Below are 22,605 nucleotides of genomic sequence, written 5' to 3'. Positions count from 1 at the left end.
CCCATTAAAAGAAGTTTTATGCCAAGAGCAGAGTAGACACAATTCTTGAGAATCAGTGCCTGTGGCTACCCGTTGGACAGCAAATTGTTTTCCCATAGCTATCCTCACAAAAGAAAATGAGATGTCCCACTTGAAGCCTTCCTGTCTTTTACTGCTTTTTCAATAGAATAGCTTTTGCTGTAGATTTATATTTATTCACTGCATAAATGCTAGCCCTGTAATTGTCACATCTTGCACCAGAACAGAATGTGTCTGCCTGGCTGTAAAGAGCTGCCTCTGACAAAGAACAAACTGAACTACATCACCAATGCAGATTGCAACAGTTCCCTTTTCCTCACTGGGGTAAAACTCAGATTCACTCAGTAAAAACGGATATATTTGGCTATTGAGATTTCATTAATGCTGAGGCTTGTGCTGAAGGATACTTACAGAGGACTACCCATCTTTTCTGCAATGTTTTTTCTTCCTAATTTTAATGTATTTCATAGTAAAGAGGTTCCCCCTACATCGTAACTAATTAGTGCAAGTGCTCCTCTCTGTCTACATTGTAAGCTGAGGCATAACCTAGGGAAAATCTGCCCGTCACCCTGTCACTTATCATTTATTACTAGCAATGGAGGGGAGTTGACACAAATCCTCCACAGTTTCTTCCAATCACCCTTAGGATAATATCCAGATGACACACATGAAGTAAATTCTCCAGAAGCCTGCTAACAAATCTCAGAAACATCTCAAGGTTGCCACCACAAGCAAACCCCTGCCCTAAATGCTGTGAAGAAAGCAGGGAAAAAAGGTCACCTTCCTTTTCTGAATGAGTGATGTGTGGATTCCCCTTCAGCAAGGACAAAAGAAATACAAAGTCAAGGCAATATAAGCACAGGTCTCTGTTCAACTTTAATCTTGCATTTATGTTTGCTCCTCAAAAGTTTTTCAGCTAGCTAAAGGTACACTTGAGATCCTCAATCATTCCTCTAAACTTAAGGTGTATTTGCTCTCCCATGTGGTATTTTTCTTTTGAAGCTGATATTATCAACTATTAAATATTCAAATATTTTCCCTTTGTTTTTTCCTCCTTTGATAAGCTGTAGTTAACCTCAAGGCCATGATTTTCCTGAAAGTGGCCATGCAGCTGTAGCATGAAGTTATCTCTGCAAACATTGCCCTAAGGAAAAAAAAAATACAGATCTACTAATGTGAAATCCTGTTTCAGTGAGGCCAAAGAAGCTGTAAGAGGTTATATGGCATTAGCCAAAGAGGGCTGTTAACGTCTGTCTTCAGAAAGAGAACTACAATAATAAAAGGAAACACCACTTCCAAACATTTTGAGTGATGGGGTAAGAAATCAGTCCAAGCCACAACCCCCTTGGAAAAGCTATGAATCTTAATCATATCTCAATATTGATGATATATTATTAAAAAGAAAAGAAAAAAAAGAGGAGGGGGAAATATTAGCATTGAAATGTTCAGATTCTTCCTCTGTACTCAGCACTGGTCAGGCCACACCTTGAGTACTGCGTCTAGTTCTGGGCTCCTCAATTCAAGAGAGCTGTTGAGATACTGAAATGTGTCCACAGAAGGGCAGCAAGGCTGGTGAAGGGCTTGGAGCACAGCTCTGTGAGGAGAGGCTGAGGGAGCTGGGGGTGTGCAGCCTGGAGAAGAGGAGGCTCAGGGCAGACCTCACTGCTGTCTGCAACTACCTGAAGGGAGGCTGTAGCCAGGTGGGGTTAGTGTCTTCTCCCAGGCAACCACCAAGAGAACCAGGGGGGACAGCCTCAAGTTGTGCCAGGACAGGTTCAGGCTGGATGTTAGGAGGAAGTTGTTGGCAGAGAGAGTGATTGGCATTGGAATGGGCTGCCCAGGGAGGTGGTGGAGTCACTGTTCCTGGAGGTGCTCAAGAAGAAATCGAATGAGGCACTTGGTGCCATGGTCTACCTGACTGGACAGGGCTGGGTGCTAGGTTGGACTGGATGATCTTGGAGGTCTCTTCCAACCTGGTTGAATCTATGATTCTATGATTCTAAATTCTAAATGTGGTATTAGAGAAAGCCATTTCTTGAGCTGTCTCATTTTATTAAGCAGATGAAAACCACAAAGGCTCACCAGTCTCATCCTTCAAATGCAGCCTTCCAAAGAGAGGGAACTTCCACAGGTGTGCAACTGGTACATGGGGTTGGGCTGCCTTTTTTCTTTCTAGCACATCAGATTGACCATGGACAACCCAGAGTAGGCTTCTATACTGGGATGAATAAATAGTCTTAATAGAAACCCCCAAAATCTAGAACCAGTAGATTAGATGAAAGGAATTTAGCATCCTTATCTAAAAACTAATTTTAGATGTTCTGAAGGAAGATGGGGAGTAAATTGTGTTAGTACACATGAAATTTGTCACATATCCTTCACCAGATACAGCAACCCAGACTTTGTTCATTGTGTGTGAGCATTTTTAATCTTGTTCTCTGTTGTACCCTTGTGTGGGACAAGGTAGGGATGATAGGAATTGCTCCACATGTTACCATCTTCCTGATTTGAATGTTGAATGTAAACACACTCCAAACAAAACTCTTCACAGGCACTTAGGAACAGATTTCACATGAAGGTACTTTGTAGAGCTTGTGAAGTGACCCTCCAGTGTTGTGTTAAAACTACAGGCTTGCAGATAATCCATCTTAGTGTTTTCTGGAAGTGTTGTGGGGTTTTTTGTTTGAATCTTCATAGCTTTATCTTACAGTTCCTTCATATTCCATGATTTAGTGCAATAGAGTTCATTCCGTATAAAAGCAGCAACTGAATTCTTTAGTTAGTGTGTGGAGGAGAAGAAGGTTAAATTTGATGTTCAAATATGATTGAGGAGTGAGAATACTTGGTAAAAAAACCAACAACAACCCAACAGCAGTAATAAAATTAGAACAAAACAAACCCCAAACAAACAAACAAACAAAAAAAACTCCAAACAGGTCAGAACCTTGAATGAGGTGAGAAGAGTTCACTGGAAAAGAGAAGTCAGGATGTACAGAAGCATCAGGACCAACATTAGAGCCTTAGTAGGAGGCAGGAGGGTGCTGCTGGCACTGGACCAGTACACCTTGCGTTTGTTCAGGAACTGAGCAGGTCGGAAATTTTCAACCATGAGAGTTGAGTTCTTCCCATCAAAGTGGAGTGTTGAAAACTGAGAAATCTGCAGACACAGAAGAAAAGCACATTGTTAAATTCTTGTTTCCACAAAACAAGAATTGCTGCTGGAAATGATGATAGCAGCAATCTGCGCTGCCTTACTCTGGTTTTGAGCTGTGTGGATAGGTTAAATCTTGAAGGAAACAATGTGATGGGCAACAGACAACTGCTCTGAGCCTTGAAAATCATGAGGACTTCCTTTCTGTGTGAGTCAAATGTTTTGTCCAGCTCAAGGATCTCATTGCAGGAGTCCTTGTGCCACACACAGGCCTGTCCCTGTGCATCACGTCACCGTGATGCAAAGCGAGAGCAGGAGGATTTCTGGGTTTGCTTCATGTTTCTAACACTGCCCCAGTGCAGGCAGATGCACAATCTTCTATACTGTGCTCTACTGACTTATGTGTGGCAGGGCATCTTCCTGGAACCAAAGTGACTATATGGACACATTGCAGGAAAAGCTGGCTCTCAACCAGGATGTGCTGGCTAGCGGTATCACTGAGAGCCCATCCCAGGATATCTGAAGTTTTTATTGTGTGCTCTGTCTCCTGCTCCTCTCTGCAGCAACAAAACCATGTTGCTTAAAGCTGATGCTGACAGACTCATAGCTTGCATTCTGATGTTTTGGTATCTTGATACTTATGACATGAGGAGAAAAATCAGCAAAGTCTGTCTGTGAGCAGGTAACAGCAGTGGAAGTGCTGCTGCTGAAAAGCTAAGCTACATGTTTAGCTGTGAGGACTTTTGGCTTTCTTTTTGCATTGCAATTTCCCTTTCTTCCTTCTCCTTTCCTGCCATTTTTTTGAGACATGATCTAACAGGGTCCAAAACCTGGCACACAGGACTGTGTTTAGGCTAATGCCAAGTGAATGGGTGTCACGGGAACACAGCAGCCAGCAAGCCTGCATTAAATAACCATAAGCAGCCCTCCCAGGCTATCCCTCTGTGACTCACCTGAGCAATACCGAGTTCAATAGGCTTCTCAAACACTGTCCAGGTGACACCCTCATAGCAGTCAGGAGTGGTGAGGGAGCCTTCGTACCGATAGTACCTTCCAAGTTCTTCCTCAGGTGGGAGAAGAGAACTCAGTGGCAAAGGTTCCATCTGTGCTGTTTCCCCTAGACAAACCATGTGCAAATACTGCTTGTAACAAGTGTGGCTGCAGGTATTGTCCACATTTGCCTCCAAATGTGCTTGCTGCTCATGGTTTTGTGAAGCCCTATTCACACACATATGTCCCACACCACCCAGGGCATCTGAGCTGAGCTGCTTGTGAAATCCCTGACTGCCAGCCAGCCTTGGATCCTGAAGACGACAATTTACACACACTTCTTGTGTCAACACTCTCTGTGATGTTTCTTCTCATCATGCTTCCTCCTGCAGATGCAGGGATGGTCATTCAGGTTCTGCAGGCTTTCATACTGCAAATATTGAGAACCACATTTTCTCCTACCTATGATACTTCCAGTGCTTGACAAAATAACCTTTGCCTTTTGGCTTTCTCCACTATAATTAGAACAGGATTGGGCCATGAACAACCTGGTATTGTACATACTCAAAATAAATATATGATGTGTTTTGACCAACACAGGTGTCATACCTTTGTATTTTACATTCTCCAGTTGCTTTATTAGAGTTGCATAGTTTCTGTTTTCTTCTTCAATCTGAAACAGAAATGTTTTGATTCCAAATCACTGCTTTCTCAACAACTGCTTTAAATTAAATGTGAATTAAACAGAAAAGAACCACAGTGCTAAAAGAGAATAGCAAGGAATTCTCCTTGCTATTTTTAGTAACTAGCAGTTTAGTTCTTCTAATTTCTATGACTCTTCTTCTGTATTCACAGATAATAGTAAAGGACTGGATAGGGCTGGAGGATAGGTTGGACTGGATGATCTTGGAGGTCTCTTCCAACCTGGTTGATTCTATGATTCTAAGTGTTGGCACTGAGATGCTGCAGAAAATAGGGAGCCTTAGGTTTTGAGGTGCTGTAGTGTTGCTGTAATGGATCACTCAGCCAAACTGCTGGTATATTGGAGATGGGCAATCAAAACCTTGACTACCTACCTTTACAAAGAATGCTAATACAGCCACACCATCTGCATGTTTCTTTGCTTCTGTTACATCTGCAACATCCTCTCTTATGTGGACAATATGAAGCTGTAAACACAATGGCAAGTTATTTATTCAGTGTCCTCCACAGTTCCTCAGTTCTTCATTCTACTGTTTGGGTCTTATAGGAGAACTAAGCAATAATTTATTGCAACAGTACATTAAAAAACAAAAGCCATCATCTAAACAGTCTCACCTACCTCCATGGCTTGTTTTTCTCCATCTATGCTGTGCTCTGACCCGGGAAGGTATTGTGCCACACCTTCTATTCCCCAGTGCAAATGAAACTCTACTGCCTTGTATTTCCTTCTCAGACCTCCTCCTCCGATTTTAGGGGATGTACTTAACTCTACTTTAACTGGGGAACACAAATAAATACTTTTAAAAGGAAAAATAAATGAGATCATACATTAATAATATGTGAGAGCAGAGAGATGCATGTTCTTGAGATTCAAATGGATCCTGAAGTTCTGGCCCTGCAGAAGCTGAACTCTTACAAAATGCTAGCTGAGGTTCATTTGAAACAAAAGCCTCCTTCCCATAATATGCAAGAGCTTTTGGACATCCCTCTATCGCACAGCTTAGGGAGCTTATGCTCATACATCTGCCTAACATTGACTGGATAGGGCTGGGGGGTAGATTGGACTGGATGATCTTGGAGGTCTCTTCCAACCTGGTTGATTCTATGAGATCTATGAGAACATTTACTCAGTGAACTTGAATGATTTGCACAGAGCCTTGCCTGCTGAAGAGCTGAACTAACCATTACTTCAGATAAATTAAGACAATCACAGAATCATAGAATCAACCAGGTTAGAAGAGACCTCCAAGATCATCCAGTCCAACCCATTCCCCAGAATAAACTGGCTGGTATTTTCTCCATCTGTAAACTGGAGGAAAAGGACAGAGGAGACCTACTTTGGACTGTTCTAACAAAAAGTATTTATAGACTTTTTATGGCATGCTTTACAATGTCATCAGTTAGTTGCATTTTGAACAAACCAGGGTAACACAGTGTCTCTCCTTGATTGTACTCAGGTGATTTGCACTCAGGTGATTCATGGTGATGTGTTCACTGCTGTTATAGCTCCAGGAATCAGAGCTATTTACTCCTTTCAGAAGATCCTGTATTCCTTCTTTTTGTGTGTGTCTAGGAGAACACCCACTATCAAAGTATTCTTAAAAGTAAGCCTGACCACAGTTTATTTGGGGTTTAAGCATTTTTATCTCCTATTCTCTGCACTGTAGCAATTATTTCAGACAGGGCTTAAAGATGTTATGTTTTAATTTAATGTTGTAAGTTCAGCCTAAGCACCTAAATCTGTTCAATCTGTTTCATGTGTTGCTAACAACAAGCCAGAATTCTCTTAGGAAGCTCTTTTGTGGCTATAAGTCACCATCACTTCCTGTGTTGGAGACATTTCAGAGGTAGTTTTAAGATTTACTTGTTAAGATGTCTGCATTAAGCACAGTACTTTTGTTTCCATAGGCAAGATTGTTTTCAACTGAGTTGAAGCCCCAAAGATTTCACTTCTGTTCTGAATTCCAGATGAGCCAGAAGCTCGTGTGAGCCATTCAGTTACTTCACTTATTTTTGTCTGTAAGTGGAAGAGTAACATGTTTTTGTTGGCTTTCTTTATTTCAGTCATAAGGACCTCTGACACACTGGCCTTTGTCATCATGTTCATGATGTGACCTTGATAACAGTGTTATCATTACTGAAGATAATGATAGTCTAATCTCATGTAAAGCTTCCTAGTTGCACCAATAATTTAAGCAATAAAGCTCCACTGTCGTTCTAGCACAGGAATTGGCTGCCCTCAGAAGGAAGAAATTTTTAAAGCCCAGGTTAAAAACCTAATCCTTTTGCATGGCTGGGAAAGATGTAAGTTCTAACCAGTCCTTATAAGTATGAATTTTTTGTGTGAAAGATATTTCTAGTGACTGTAACAAGGAGATTGTAGAATATCACTCTGTGGGTCACTACCTCATTGCTGTCTACAACTACCTGAAGGGAGGCTGTAGCCAGGTGGGGGTTGGCCTCTTCTGCCAGGCAGCCAGCAACAGAACAAGGGGACACAGCCTCAAGTTGTGCCAGGACAGGTTCAGGCTGGATGTTAGGAGGAAGTTGTTGGCAGAAAGAGTGATTGGCATTGGAATGGGCTGCCCAGGGAGGTGGAGTCACCATCCCTGGAGGTGTTCAAGAAAAGCCTGGATGAGGCACTTAGTGCCATGGTCTAGCTGACTGGGTGCTAGGTTGGAGTGGATGATCTTGGAGGTCTCTTCCAACCTGGTTGATTCTATGATTCTATGATTTTTCCTTATGATCTTCCAATGATGTTTTAGACTAGGATCTCTGGCTCTAAAAATCTACCCACCTACCCAATGCCCACCTTTCCAGTTGAAATTAGCAGCTTTCCAGTTTAAGGATTTGGCATTTCAAAACAATTCACCTGAAGTTTTACGAATACCCATAGATATTGGGGGGGGAAAAACCCAACCAACCAAACACCCCACAAAATAAACAAACAAACAACAAAGAAAACCAACCCACCCACACCCACCCCAAAAAAAAAAACCTCCAACAGAACTGATTTTTGAAGTCAAAGTAATCCAGCAGAATATTGTTGAGGCATTGTCATTTTAGTGAAGTGGAGGAAGCGAAGCTGCTAGATTATTCTCTATTCCCTTAGTGAATCAGTAAGAAGCTTACATTAGACTACTGCCATGCATGGAGAAAACAGGCTGAAATCTGAGATTTCAGCTCATTGGTTAAAGAACTAGTAAAACACACACACACATACACACACTGAGGTGGTTAGTTTAGATGTTCCCTACACATCTCAAGCTCTGCTTCGGCACATGCGCAGAATCAGTTTCTGCTCAGATGCTCAACAACTGTGTCCAGAATCCAAAACCCAGGTGATTCTCACAAAGTTCCCAGAAAACCTTGGTTCAGAAGGGCTGCTGAAAGCTTCACCTCTGAAATATAGGGGTGCTATCTTATGTTTGCTTCCTTGCTTTTAAGCAGTAATAGTGATAGCTAACGCTTTGCCCAGGACCTGGAAGAAGCAAATGGAAGTAAATCCCATAATAACTGGAATAATTTGACAGTACTTGCCTGTATGTCCATTATTTTCTATGTTCCATTTCGAAGACCCCTTCACATCATATCCTTCAAAGTTCAGTGGCTTGAGGTTCTTATCATAAATGACATTTTTGGTGACAATGTTGATAGGTGACTGTTTGTTTCCTTTGCAGGCAATATTTACTTGATACCACTGTCGAGGCTCTACTTAGGGATGAAGAAAATCAGTTTTTCCTATAGACTTCAAATCCTTGATCAAGCAAAACCATCCAAAATCAATATACTCTTGCTTGGGAAACTGAAGGCTTCTTTGAAGAAAACATCTTTGGATGTCATAGTTTAATACAGGAACTTCCTTAACATCTAAATATTTTGTAGTTTAAAAACTATTAATGTGCCAAAAATGTTCTTTTAAGCTTAACAGGAAAATATTCACATGTAAAATAGAAACTGAGCTACCACTGAGGTTGACTAATGTGGTGCTGAGGGACATGGCTTAGTGGTGACCTGACAGTGCTGCGTTCATGCTTGGGCTTGATAGAATCATAGAATCAGCCAGGTTGGAAGAGACCTCCAAGCTCATCCAGTCCAACCTAGCACCCAGCCCTAACCAATCTACTAGACCATGGCACTAAGTGCCTCATCCAGTCTTTTCTTGAAGACCCCCAGGGACGGTGCCTCCACCACCTCCCTGGGCAGCCCATTGATGATCCTAAAGATCTCTCCAACTGAAATGGTTCTATGATTCTATAACTTCTATGATGTCGTTTCCATAAAGACACTCTTTGTGACTTTGTAACACTCATGTGATAGGAAAAATAAATTGTTAGTACCTTCACAGTCTGGCTGATCATACTTCTGTGACTGATAGCACCAATGACCTCCAACTGAAAAACAAACAAGCAACACAACCAACCAAATAAATAACAAACAAAAAAACCCAGACCAACAACAACAACAACAAAAATAGGGTATTCAGAGACTCAAAATTAGGTTCATGGAAAGCTGTACAAATTAGCCCCTGAGATAGCAGCTAGGAAATGGAGCTACACCCTGTGATTCTCAAAGTGATGACTGGCCACACTGTTTTGACAATTTGCTATTTTTGTCTGCCTGATATTATCAGAAAGAGAGATGCTTCCTTTCTTGACTATGTAAACAATAAATGAGAGATGAGTGTTTCAACTATAAAGAAAGCTGAAGGCTTCTTAGCAGGGTGAAGCATGCCAGCCAGCCAGTCTAGCTGATTTCAGTACATGTTGATCTAGTCAGGAAGGTAAGAGCTATTTTAAAGTAGCATGCTTCCATGGCTCTTTAGGAGAGTTAGAAGTTTAAATGGATTTTAACTGCAATAGTTTTCTTTGGCTATTTAATCTGTAGCAATTCAAAGCCTCTTAGAATCATGATTAATACTACATTTGGACTGGATGATCCTGGTGGTCCTTTCCAACCACAGCGATTCATAGTGATTAGGTGTTGTGCTGAGGGATTTGGTTTAGTCAAGGACTTGTCAGTGTGAAACTGATGATTGGACTCCATGATCTTGAAGGTCTTTTCCAGTCTAAGAGATTCTGTGATACCGTTTCTGTTTACCTATGCTTAGCAAATTACAGCTCTTTTAATACTGGCTAATGATTTTAATAGTGTCTAACCAAGTTAAATGTATTATCAGGTTGAGGTCCTGACATTAATTCCCATAATTTCTGATCTTTAGTGATACACCTAATGGAAGGCCCAGAACTGCTTTGTATCAACAGCAGAGCAATCTCCATCCACCAATGAAGTACTTAGACGTTAGAAGCAGAACATTGATATGAGATATGGCTGGCTACAGCAGCAGAGGGAGCCGTGGGTGAGCTTGTGGCAGTTAATATACCCTTGAATAATGGTACAAGTAGGAGTTAGTCTCTTCTCCCAAGCAACCAGCAACAGAACAAGGGGACACAGTCTCAAGTTGTGCCAGGGGAGGTCCAGGCTGGATGTTAGGAGGAAGTTCTTCACAGAGAGAGTGATTGGCCTTGGAATGGGCTGCCCAGGGAAGTGGTGGAGTCACCATCCCTGGAGGTGTTCAAGAAAAGCCTGGATGGGGCACTTAGTGCCATGGTCTGGTTGATTGGATAGGGCTGGATGCTAGGTTGGACTGGATGATCTTGGAGGTCTCCTCCAACCTGCTTGACTCTATGATTCCACAATTCATCACTCAGAAAAGCTACATTTATGCTGAAAATAGAACTAATGACTTTCTGGTTGAGCAAACGTTTGACAACATTGAGAAGAAGAGCAAAACAACACCACCATGTTTGCGTTGTAAGAACTGCAGTGATTTCTACACTGCTGTTCCATTAACGTTTGCAATTCTCAGCTTGTTTTAACAAGGTGGGTTTTTTTGAGACACACTTCTAAACATGAAACTTAGTTTTAGGGCCTGCCATATCTAAAAGGGACTGCTGCATTGTTTTCAGTCCTGTGTACAGAAGACATTGGCCAGCCCTCCAGCAATGTGAGTCCCTTCTCCTCTCCACTGGGGAGCACCAGAACCAGAAATTCTAAGCACAGAATGTCACCAAGTGTCTCCGTGGGTATTTTAATAGACAAATGCCTTGCAAATACTGGGTAAGCCAGTCTTCAGAGTGCCTGGTTATGACAGGATGAGAGGGAATGGATTGAAGTTTGAAGAGGGGAAGCTGAGACTGGAGATTAGAAAGAAATTCTTTACAGTGAGGGTGGGGAGACAATTGAACAGGCTGCTCAGAGAGGCTGTGGATGTCCCCTCCCTGGAGGTGTTCAAGGCCAGGTTGGATGAGACCTTGAGCAACCTGGGCTGGTGGAGGTGTCCCTGCCCATGGCAGGAAGTTGGAACTGGATGATCTTTAAAGTCCCTTCCAACCTAACCCATTTTATTATATGACTCATATGGGTTACTGTTACTATGGGAGTGTGACTGCAGACATATTTCTGTCAGCTGCTCTAGCCCAGGGGTCAATGTTTGCTGTAACAGCTACTGCATCAGAAATGGTCTTTGCAAGTTATGTGTGCTCAAACCTTCATGTGAAAAAATATTGCACTGCAGGAATAACCTGGGCAGAGATTTTTAAAGGTGGCAGCATTTATGCATCATGAGAAGACAGTTGCCTGCAAAGATTTGGTCTCAAATCATTTTGGGATGGCAGCTAAACCAGAAAAGAAAGTAGTCATGTGAAGAATCAAAGTCTGTTGAGATATTCTGGTCTGTTTACTGTAAATTCCTGGAACAAGGTCTCCTGTTCTGGGTTTGTATAGTGCCTTGCACAATGGGAATGTGCTCATGACTTAGACATCAAAGCATTACCGTAATGCAAATCAAATTTTACAGTCAATATGATTCACACTTAGGGCTAAGTGCAGCAGATTCATTGTTCATTCTGTGCAAGGTTGTGGGGCCTTTAGACCTCAGCCATGGACCCAGGAAAATCAAGGACGAGCACAGGAAACACTGAGGCAAGGTAAATATCACCAAGTATTACTGTCAGTGGGCCTGATCTCTGTACCAGAGGAGTCAAATGGAAGTGGGTTGTGGAGCTTTTCATTGCTGAGCCTGAGTCCAATCCTTCCCCAACAAAGCAACCATGGCCTTTTTACCAGCTGGTAGATAGGATATCTATGATATCTGTGATATCTGTCTGCTTCTCTCAGAGAAGCTTGTGGGTCTCAATCACTTGTTAGAATCACAGAATCATAGAATCAACCAGGTTGGAAGAGACCTTCAAGATCATCCAGTCCAGCCTATCCCCCAGCCCTATCCAGTCAACCAGACCATGGCACCGAGTGCCTCATCCAGTCTTTTCTTGAAGACCTCCAGGGACGGTGCCTGCACCACCTCCCTGGGCAGACCAACACATGAACACACTAAAAGCCTTTCAGTCTACACAGCAAGATGATGGACATCATAAACTGGGGGAAAAAAATCAAAACCAAATAAAAAGAAAAAATCCATCCCTCAGGTGGCTGCTGCTGCCCTGCCTCAAGCACTCATGAGCACTCTTCCCTTCTCCTAGCACAGGGAACACACATCAAATAATCAGCTTCCAACTTTGTCAGGTTTCTGCAGAATTCCTAATGGCTACATTAAGAATGAATTAGTGTTCTTCTACCAAGAACTTATCATAGCTGTGGTTTAGAAAGTTGGAGGTATCAGTGAAGCACAGCAAGATATATAATCAGCAATTCTTACATCAAAGGTCCTTAAAGCTGTTAAGCCTCAATCAATGAGGTAATTAAACACTGCAGATTGTCTGAGCAAAGAAGGAGTTAATTGTTATCATGATTTTGATTTGATTTATCCTTTTGGTTAGCAGTAAGGAAGCATTAGAGCACAGAATCTTTTGTGTAGATACTGCTGAGGAGGAACCAGACTGCCATACTCTGCGTCACCTACAAGGAACATTTGCACTTGGGCTTCATTTGAGTTAGGTGTGGTGCCTCCCTGCCTTGCAGGGACCTTGCATTTACAATGGTCTTTTTTAGCCCCTGGGCTTTATGGCTTTATTTCTGAAGCAAGAAGGAAAGTTACTTGTCACATCCAGTCAGTTGTCTGTGGTTATACCCCAAGGTATGTTGTCTAGTCTAGTTTTAATTGTCTGAAAGGCTCCTGCCACTTCCCTTAGGAGACTTTTCCACAGTCTATTAGCCTTCACTGTCAGGAAATGCTTCCTGTTTAATAGTTTACATTTTCCACTTGCTTATCTTTATCCCACCACTCCTAGATATATCACTGAACCACCCTAAATAATTCTTTTCCCTCCCTAGTGTTTACATTTCAAGAGTTGCTTCATAATCTGTAATTCCTGTCCTTGTTTCATCCATCCTTTGTACCGTCTCTTGACAACATGCCCTTCACCTTTCCACCATTTTCTCTCTCCACAAAGTTGCTTTCTTGGAGGGTAACAGATCCTCTCCTTCAGTCCTCTCACCTGACTGTTCTTCCCAATCAAACTTCAGCTCCTCCATTCTCTTTTCTGTTATTTATTACCCAGGAAAATGAATTAGAAAGCAGGAGAGGGATCAGTGTTTTGGTTGGTTTGCTTTGCTTTTGCATTTGAGGTGCTGAGACCACTACTGTGCTAAGAGCTGCCCTGGAGTGTTTCGCAGCTTACTCCCATACCTGGCTGGTACTTACGAGTGAAGCCATGAGCACTCATCCACACTGTGCTTAGGACTTCAGAAAAGTCTATGCCAATTGACATTAAATAGAATCATAGAATCAACCAGGTTGGAACAGACCTCCAAGATCATCCAGTGCAACCTAGCACCCAGCCCTAGCCAGTCAAACAGACCATGGCACTAAGTGCCTCATCCAGGCTTTTCTTGAACACCTCCAGGGACGGTGACTCCACCACCTCCCTGGGCAGCCCATTCCAATGCCAATCACTCTCTCTGTGAAGAGCTTCCTCCTAACATCCAGCCTAGACTTCCCCCGGCACAACTTGAGACTGTGTCCCCTTGTTCTGTTGCTGGTTGCTGGGAGAAGAGGCCAACCCCACCTGGCTACGTCCTCCCTTCAGGTAGTTGTAGACAGCAATGAGGTCACCCCTGAGCCTCCTCTTCTCCAGGCTAAACAACCCCAGCTCCCTCAGCCTCTCCTCGTAGGGTTTGTGTTCCAGGCCCCTCACCAGCTTTGTCGCCCTTCTCTGGACATGTTTCAGCACCTCAACATCTCTCTTGAATTGAGGAGCCCAGAACTGGACACAGTTGCATTGCTGTCACCGTTGGAAGTCATCCAATCCATATACACCTGGACTTAGAATTGCTGCATTATCAACTACATCTGCCTCTTACACTGTGTTAAGGGTTCTTGATCTAAGTGGTGATGCACCATGCCCTAAGTGTCACCTTGACCTCACTGGGGTTTAATCTCAAATAGAGCTGAACTGGGCTGGAAGCCTCCTCTTCCTTCACAAAGTTCAAGACAGTTAAATTTAGGGAGTCTCTCTTGGCAAGTAAGTGGTGCTACTTATCTCTGCTTCTTCCTGGTCAAATTTACAACTGGTTTCCTGACCAAAGCTGTTTCTTGGCCCCAGAAGAGCTGGACAACAATACAATTACGTATTGTTTTTATTTTATTGTAAATGTTTTCAATTGTTTTTGCCATCAAGCCCAGCTTGGAAACCTGAAGCAAAAAATTCCTTTAGTTGAGAACTTCTTCTTCCATCCCCTTTCGCAGCTGGATAGAGGACAGTGCTTCTGGCTGGAAGCCAGCCTCTCAGCAGTTTGCATGTGTGCTATTGTGTGATCTAGGAAAAGACCCTTAAGCTCTTTGGACTGCAGTCAGATTGCCTGAACTCCACCAAAGTTCCTAAATCTACTTTGTCCTACTTGATCCCTGCTTACTGCCCTGCTGAGCTGCTGCTAGAGGCCCACATCTCCTCTGACTCAGTGCTGTGAGCAGGTGGTATCCAGGCTAGTTGGAAACTGCCCCTTTCATGTATCCATCCGCACAAAAGGGTTATGAAACCAGATTTTGTCCTTCTGGGCAAAGTGGTTGGAAATCTATTGATTTTCTATCACAGAATCAACCAGGTTGGCAGAAGCCTCCAAGATCCTACAGTCCATCCTATTGTCCAGCCCATCCTATCCCCCAGCCCTGTCCAATCAACTAGACCCTGGCACTAACAGTTAGCTATTTTTATTAACTGTATTTCATCTCTTGAAGTGTAAATGACCTCTTAGTCTGAAGTGCCAAGACAGCAAGAAAACCCTCTGTTGCTTTTTAGCAGAAATCCCTTCTCTCATTTTCCCAGACTGCCTCTTGTTTGTCCCTTTAGCTTTTGTGTCACCTTCCTCTAGCCATGGCCCAGCTGACAGCTGGCTGTCCTGTGAGGCACACAGCTGGTGATGCTTCCACTACACTGCTGCTGGCCAGAGAGCCTAGGCTACCCAGAATGTCAGTTGCATTACTGCTTTATCACCCAGAACCATCCCCAAAATCTCTTACAACTTGTCTTGCAGCGGCCTGAGGACTGCTCTTCTCCATACAAATGTTCAAAGCAGCTTTCCATGCCTCATGGGAAGGCTTGCATTGCATTCCTTCTGATTTTGGTTTGCTTTGTGAAACTTTCCTTGGTTCAAAAGACAAAGCAACTTAAAAAGCAAGTGGAATCCAAGTCTGTCTTTCTAATTAATGAAATTGCTGGATGCAAACACAGCATGCATATTTACACCTATTTATATACTCTTAAGAATTGCACAGCCTCAGGGAGTCCTGATCAACTATTTTGCCAGGCAAAATCAGCTCCAAACACTCACCTCTGGATTTGTGCATCTCTAATCCTATATAAACAAATGCTTCTGGTCATTCATCCCTCCTCTGATCACTTTTACCTGGGAATTTGGTCTGTTTTAGTTATATTCATCAGTAAGTACATTTCAAGATATTATGGGCAGTTATTCTTGCACATAAGTTTTATTGGAGTGGTGAAGTATTCCAAGTAACCACAGCTTATTTGAGCAGCAGTTTTAACTTGCATAGGTATACCTAAATCCCATGCTCAGTGAGGTCCTTGTAACACACAAACTAAAGGAACAAGAGACTGAAGGATTCTAGATGTGCCCTATAAACACTTGCAAACTACTTCCTCTATGTCAGAGAGTGAGGAAAAGTGGTTTTAGCTGTGACCTGTGATACTGTTGTAGCCTCTGCCATACATACATGTCCTCCTCACTGGTCTGTCAGAGAAGGAAGCTGGCCTTCAACAAAAAATGAGTATCCAGGGCCAAGGTGATGTGCTTCTGTGGGAAATTTTGCTTTCCTTTGCTTTGTTTACAACAGAGGCAATGTCAAATAAAAATTGGAAGTCCTTTTTTTTTTTTTTAAAGTATATTTAAAATCCAATTCAAACAGCTTTAAAATCCAATTCAAACAGAAATCCAACTAAAATCCGATTCAAACACAAATTACTTTCTGACTTTCTTGTCCTTTTGCAGTCTTTTGTGCCAGGTTTATGATGACTGATCCTATGGCTAGAAATGTGACTAAATCATCTCATAATAGGCCATTAGACTTATCCTGCAAGATAACAAAACAGCTCCTGCAATGGCACAAACAGGTTAAAAAGCCTATTCATGTGGAGACAGACAGCGAGCTGGGGAAGTGACCTTTGCAGCTTGTTGTGAAGACCTAAAGGTTTGTGCTGGTTATTTGGACAGCTAAGAGGAAGCTATTCCACAGTGGTGCCTGTCTCTGAACATGCTTTTCTGTTTCCAGTCTCTGAAAATGCCTTTCTGCTTCCAGTCTTCCAAATCTAGGAGAAAGCATGCCTTCAGTTTTCCTAAGTATCACAAGTGTGCAAGTTGCAGCTGATAGAGGATATCCCAGTTATTATGCTGACATCTTTTTCTGTAAGGGAAAGAAAAGTGATTCTTAGCTGATGCCACCTGTCACCTGCGTATGGCCTCTGCCACACTCCTTCCCTCTGAGCTGGAGTGAAGAGCAGTAGGGAAGCATCCTGGTTTAGCAGCTGGAGGAGGGTGAGGCAATGCTAGACACTGCAGTTCTGCAGGAGGTTGACTAAAGAGTTAAAACAAGTTGATGACAGTGCAGTGTACTCATGCTAGACAGGCTGAGCCTTAAATGGAGCATTAATAATGTGATTGGGTCCACCGTGCACATGGAAAATTGCCCACTCATTGCATGTCACCATCAGCAGGCTGCAAAGTAGTGAACAATCATTTTGTAACTTGGAGTTTTGATCCCTTGGACACCTTAGCACAGTAAAACAAATCTCTCTGCTCAAGAACCTTGATGTCTTAATGCCTGTCGAGGCATCACATAGATGAGTTCTGCCTGAGGCACCACACAAACCAAAGTGGGAGTCACCTCCCCTGTGTTCTGAGCATCACTACCTGCTATGTGCTATCACCATTCAGCAGTTCTGCAGTCATGCATGAGGACAAGGGACAACTGCTGGATTCACGTGTGATGGAGACAGCAGAGGTGATCTTCTGACACTGAGATGTGCAATTCTTTAGGAGGAACTCAGGACCTGCAGGTGAGTGTAGGCTACAGCAAGATGTACCTGCACATAACAAACTCTTGAACAACTTCTCACATAATCACTGTGGGGAGAATCAAAACATTCCCACTCTGACCCAGTTTTATCCATTTGTGCAGGGCAAATATCTGCGTGCCACAACTGGCAGGGTACAGAAAGGTATGAACCTAAAAACATTCCAAAGTTTAGTCCATATGTGACTCTCCTCCTGCCTTGTAGCTGTCTTTCTGGAGCCGTCCAGCAATACTAAATGCTGTCTTTGCCTGCTGGGCTTGTTTCTCTGGCCCCCAGATAAAAGGGGCTGTTAGAGCTGACAGAAGGAGCTGCCCTCTGGTTCCACCTGTGGCTCTTCCACTAGGGCTTTCCTGGCTTTTGTTGAACTGTTGTGTCAGAGTGAGAATGCAATTGTTGCAATGCCTTAGCATGTTGTGCCTTTGTCATAAAGTGTGGAAGGAAATAAGTGTACTCTGAGATTACAGGGTTTGCATCCTTAGAGAGCAGGGTCAAGAAACTCATGTTCATTCTTCTCCCAGCTATAAACCCTTCCAGGTGGAAGCCAAATATGAGAGTGGCTAAACTTCTGTTCATCACCACAGTCATAGAATCATAGACTCAGTCAGGGTTGGAAGAGACCAAAATGATCATCTAGTTCCAAACCCTTGCCATGGGAAGTCTCTCTTAAAGAGTTCATTTGATAAAATTTCACTGTTGGATTCACATTTAAACCCAAAGCTTATTAGTAAAACCATTTCAGTGTTTCAAAGCTATTAAGTGCTGAAGTGCTGCTTCTAGTTCAGCAGAGATGACAGAGGCAGGGAATTCTCTGCTGCCTGAGTGCGCAGTTTCTGTAGCTGTATGGAGAAGGGTGGGCAAAGTGCAGGGCCAGGGAGTATCTCCTGCTCTCACTGCACACTCAGCAACCTGCCCAACGTGAGCTCGTGTTCCTTTAGGCATACAGTGGGTCTGACAAGGACAAAATATGCTGATACTTGTGGATGATAGGAGGCAGACTTAGAGAAGCCTTTGCATCTATTTTAATAGCTTGAATGATACCAAGGAAAGAAAGAGAAGGAAATCCTAAGCAATAATCCTGATAAAGATCATAAATTGAGATTAAAAGCCTGATTTGAGGCAGTAATTGAGGTAACTGCTTCAAGATAATTTCAGTGATAGCATGTTGGATACATTTAATCTGTGCTGGATTAGGTGGGTGGAGAGGGGGAAATTCAGGTGACCCAAACTTCATCAAGTACCTATGGACTGCTGCCTTATCCATGCCTTCCAGCTCTTATATTGCAGTTCCTTATTCCCCTTTCTTAAACAATTGAAAATGCAACTTTCCATCTCAGATTGTATCTAAATGCATCAGCATTTTAGTCTTGCCAACCCTAAAAGGGATTTGAAATACAACTAGTAATACCTGTGCAGTCTACACCACTAGAACTGGAAATGGAAGAAGTTAACATCTTTTTTAATGCTGCTCACAGAGATACCAGGTATGCTTTGTATTTGAATGGCCCTGAGGAAACCTCAGACTGAGACTTAATGGTGACAAAATCAGTGTCAGACCAGTCACATTCATTTTCTGTTATAAGTATTATGTTAAGTTTAAAGTATGTAAGTAGAAATACAGAAAATTAAGGGGAATGGTGTTCTATTATGTAGAGCAGTAGAGAGTGGAGTGTGGGAAAATGTCTTCTCATAGTGGAGTCTTGGTCTGTAAAGAAGAAAAAGGTGTAAACATGCTGGGATTCATTCAATCCCTCTTAAAGATAACTGATTTCAGTGACTCTAGGAGCTTGCTGTAACCCCACCACAAAGATGGAGTTACATCTTCTTACAGCTTCTAGATGGGCATGCATTAATGCCCTCTGCAGTTGTTGATCTCTGAGTGGCACTGGACTGAATTTACCACTAATGAAATCTCTCAAAAGGTTTGGAATATTCTTTTTGGAACATTGCAGACATTTTGCCTCTTTTCTGCCTGCTTAAGAGCAGTTACCAGAGGGTATCACTGATCTCTAAGAATCAAGCAACCCACCTGAGGTCCATCAGAGAAGCTATTAATGGGATATGCTAACTGAGATCCATGTACATCAGTGGATAAGACGCTGGACAGAAATTCAGACTGGATGGTTTCCTGATGCTGGTTGATCTCTGGGCAGGTGGCTGCACCAATGTGCCTCAGTTTCCCTTTTGCAGAGAATCACAGAATCATAGAATCAACTAGGTTGGAATCATAGAATCATATATTCAACCAGGTTGGAAAAGACCTCCAAGCTCATCCAGTCCAACCTAGCACCCAGCTTTATCCAATCAACTAGACCATGGCACTTAGTCTTGTCTTGAACACCTCCAGCGATAGCAACTCCACCACCTCTCTGGGCAGCTCATTCCAATGACAAATTGGAACTTTACAATGGCAAATTGGAGTGGAGATAATGAAGCTTGCTTCTTTACAAAGCCCTGTGAGGACCATTAGTAAGAATTTTTAATCATATCCCCCATGATATTAAGACAGGCCAGGGCTGAAATCAGTGTGAAAGATTAGCAGTAAGTCCTATCAGCTGTGTGAGTGTGGTGAATGATGAGGCTGCTCACATTAGACAAAGAGCACCTGGAGGTGTGTTAAATGAGATGATAAATGGAGAGCACTCAAGGTAGCACTGAAAAGTGCAAGACAGAAATTAAATGCCTCTTTTTTTTTTTACAAAGATACCTTGGGCTCATTCTCAAAAGTTGAAGTCACTTGAAACATTTAGCCTTTAACTTAGCATCAGGTATCCCAGGCAGCTTCTGCCTCAGGAAAAGGTTGGGGAAAGAAGATGGGGATGAGAGCAGGTTTTTTGTGTGTTAAAGTCTGTGTAGTTTGCCTCTACACTCAGAGAAGAAAGTGGAAATAATAATCACCAGGGGAAAATGCAACCAAAAAAAACCCCTATTGTATGCATTCCTCATGTTACTTCCATCTGCTGCAGCACTAAGTATTACTACAGATCTAATACAGCCCATCAGAGTTTCCTAAATAGTCTTTCAAGATTCTGCAATAAATCCCTTAACAGAGCAGCAAATTGAGCAAAGTGTTAATGAGTCAGTAGTCAATATCAAGCAAACACTAATTGTAGACTTTGGAAGAGCAAAGGTTCTTTGTGTTTGTTTACCTGTACCACATGTGAGAAGCCTCTGGAGAGAGAGAAGCTGAAAACACAAAGGAAGAGGGAAGGAATCTGAACTTTCAGGGGAAAGGCAAGCTACTGAGTCATGGATACAGAGAATTAATTAAGAATGGAGAAATCAAATGTGGGGAATCTCCCCCCCCCCCCCCCCCCGCTCCCGTTTCCTCAGTGCTCAGGCTGAGCTCCTTAAGGCACTTTCTGAGCATCTCAGAACCTCTGTTACTTTAAGCCTGGCAACTGAATCTTGATCTGCCTTAAAACCACGTCTCTTTAACAGGCTGTTGGTGCAGTGCTTCCCTCTGATACCTCTGATAAAATTTTCTCTCTCTTTTGTTGTTTCCCCCCCCCACCCCTTACTGCAGTGTAGTCTGTTTTAGGTCAAACAATAGACTCTTCATTACTCTTAAGGACCGCAGTGTTTATGTTTAATTTTGAGCCCCTGTGCTAACATTTAGATAGAGAAGGTGATTTAGTCAATGTTACAGCCTTGCTGATCTAATAAAAGCACTAAAACACTTTCTGAGCTTTTCAAAACTAATTATAGCTGGCTATTTAATCTACTCCTCATAACTGCACAGTGTGCTTATGTACATAGTGCCCAGAGGGCAAAAATAGATGGAGCTGCTGGGATAATGCAGCAAAGACATAGCAGGGTTGGGTTGTTTTTTTTTCACTCTCAGGAGGCAACCTTAAGAATTTCATCTTATAGCATAAACAGCAAAGCAATGTGAGGGGAAAACTAAAGCAAGCTGCATGAAGTTCTAAGAAGTCTACAGATAAAAAAATCATTTGGATTTTTTTTTTCAGACTGACATGTTCAATTAACTACAAAGATCAAGTCAAACCTCATTGATTTCTCTGGGAGGAGGATAGGCAGCTGGGATCTCTAAAGGTGGAAAATCCCCTAAACAACCCCACCACTCCTTCATTCGTCAGAAGCCTATACCTGATAATTTGCAACAAACTCTAAAAAGCAGAGAAATACATAAAAACATTTGGTGATTGTCACATAGAAGAATCAAAGCCTGCACTGCATGGACTAGAAACAAATCAGGAACGAGAATAACCTTGGTAGATGGGGTTAGAAAGAGCAGACAAGGACTTACCTACTGCCTCTGTCTTGAGAATGCGCAGAGAGAACAGAACAAGGAACAGCAATTCCATTATCTATTTTAAATTGGCTCAGTGTTGAAACCAGAATTGATTAGACTTCCCAGTCTGTGATCATATTTCTGCTCTCAGTTTTATACTGGAGTAAATAGTCCTGGACAGACCTGCAAGCCATAGCCGGGAAGGTGAACTCCTCCCCTTTGTAATTCCTCCAGATTTACCCCACTCCTGATTTGCTTAGCTTTATCCTTTTCTCCCAGATGAATGGCAAAAGGAATAAGGCTTCTAGCACCGAACAAGTAGCCTGTCCTCAAGAACTGGCACTTTGCAACCTATGCACCTTTAGCAACTGATTACTAAAATGCTTCATTTTTATTTACTGGCAGCTTGTTGGGCTTGAGTTGTTGTTTTTTTTCAGCCCAGACATCTCACATGACATTCAATTAATGTGTGTGTGTTAAGGTTCATGTTTTGTTTCAAAAAGCCCCACTGAAACAGAGTCCCTCTCGCTCACACACCATCTCCTCATCCCTGCCCTGCAGCCCTCCGCACAGCTGCCGACGGCTGCAGCAGGTTAGTGAGGCTGGAACATGGGACTGCTGTGTGCAGTACAGGAAATGTTTGTTAGGTGGCACACCGACACCTTCCCTACATCTGCTTTTGCACTTAGTGACTTCACCGAAAGCATACCTTCTAGGCTGGTTTTTGTTGTTGTTCTCCTGATTGGGCTTTTGGGTCTTTTTTTTTTCCTTTTAGTTAATACTTTCCCTTAACTTTCCTGTTTCAGCTGCAGTGCTCTAATTAAGGCAGATTTATCCATTTTTTTCTGTTGCCTCTGCTTCCCTATCTGAATGCTTTACTTTCACGTGTCCCAGTCAGTGGCAATTCAGGCTCTATGCTCACCAAACAAAGGTGTGCACAGAGC

The 22,605-nt window shown here is 42.6% G+C and overlaps 1 protein-coding gene across 3 annotated transcripts; it reads right to left on the bottom strand.

Annotated features, from left to right (window-relative positions):
• Positions 1-1,444: 1,444 nt before the first annotated feature.
• Positions 1,445-21,848, bottom strand: LOC135187349 (carbonic anhydrase 4-like). Of its 3 annotated transcripts, none has more exons than XM_064165974.1 (8): positions 21,677-21,848; positions 9,202-9,255; positions 8,402-8,575; positions 5,481-5,638; positions 5,236-5,328; positions 4,769-4,832; positions 4,123-4,286; positions 1,445-3,175 (listed from the first exon to the last, which is right to left on the bottom strand). In XM_064165974.1, the coding sequence occupies exons 1-8, from the start codon at positions 21,732-21,734 to the stop codon at positions 2,984-2,986; spliced, it is 957 nt and encodes a 318-aa protein (XP_064022044.1). In that variant the 5' UTR covers positions 21,735-21,848; the 3' UTR covers positions 1,445-2,983. The 3 variants fall into 3 exon arrangements, with proteins under 3 accessions (XP_064022044.1, XP_064022045.1, XP_064022046.1); XM_064165975.1 differs by having other exon boundaries at positions 8,402-8,572; XM_064165976.1 differs by lacking the exon at positions 8,402-8,575.
• Positions 21,849-22,605: the final 757 nt, after the last annotated feature.

The sequence above is a fragment of the Pogoniulus pusillus genome, chromosome 27 (assembly GCF_015220805.1).
Source record: "Pogoniulus pusillus isolate bPogPus1 chromosome 27, bPogPus1.pri, whole genome shotgun sequence".
Lineage (NCBI taxonomy): Eukaryota > Metazoa > Chordata > Aves > Piciformes > Lybiidae > Pogoniulus > Pogoniulus pusillus.
Note: the sequence above shows the minus strand (reverse complement) of the source record. Positions and strands in the feature narration are given on the sequence as shown.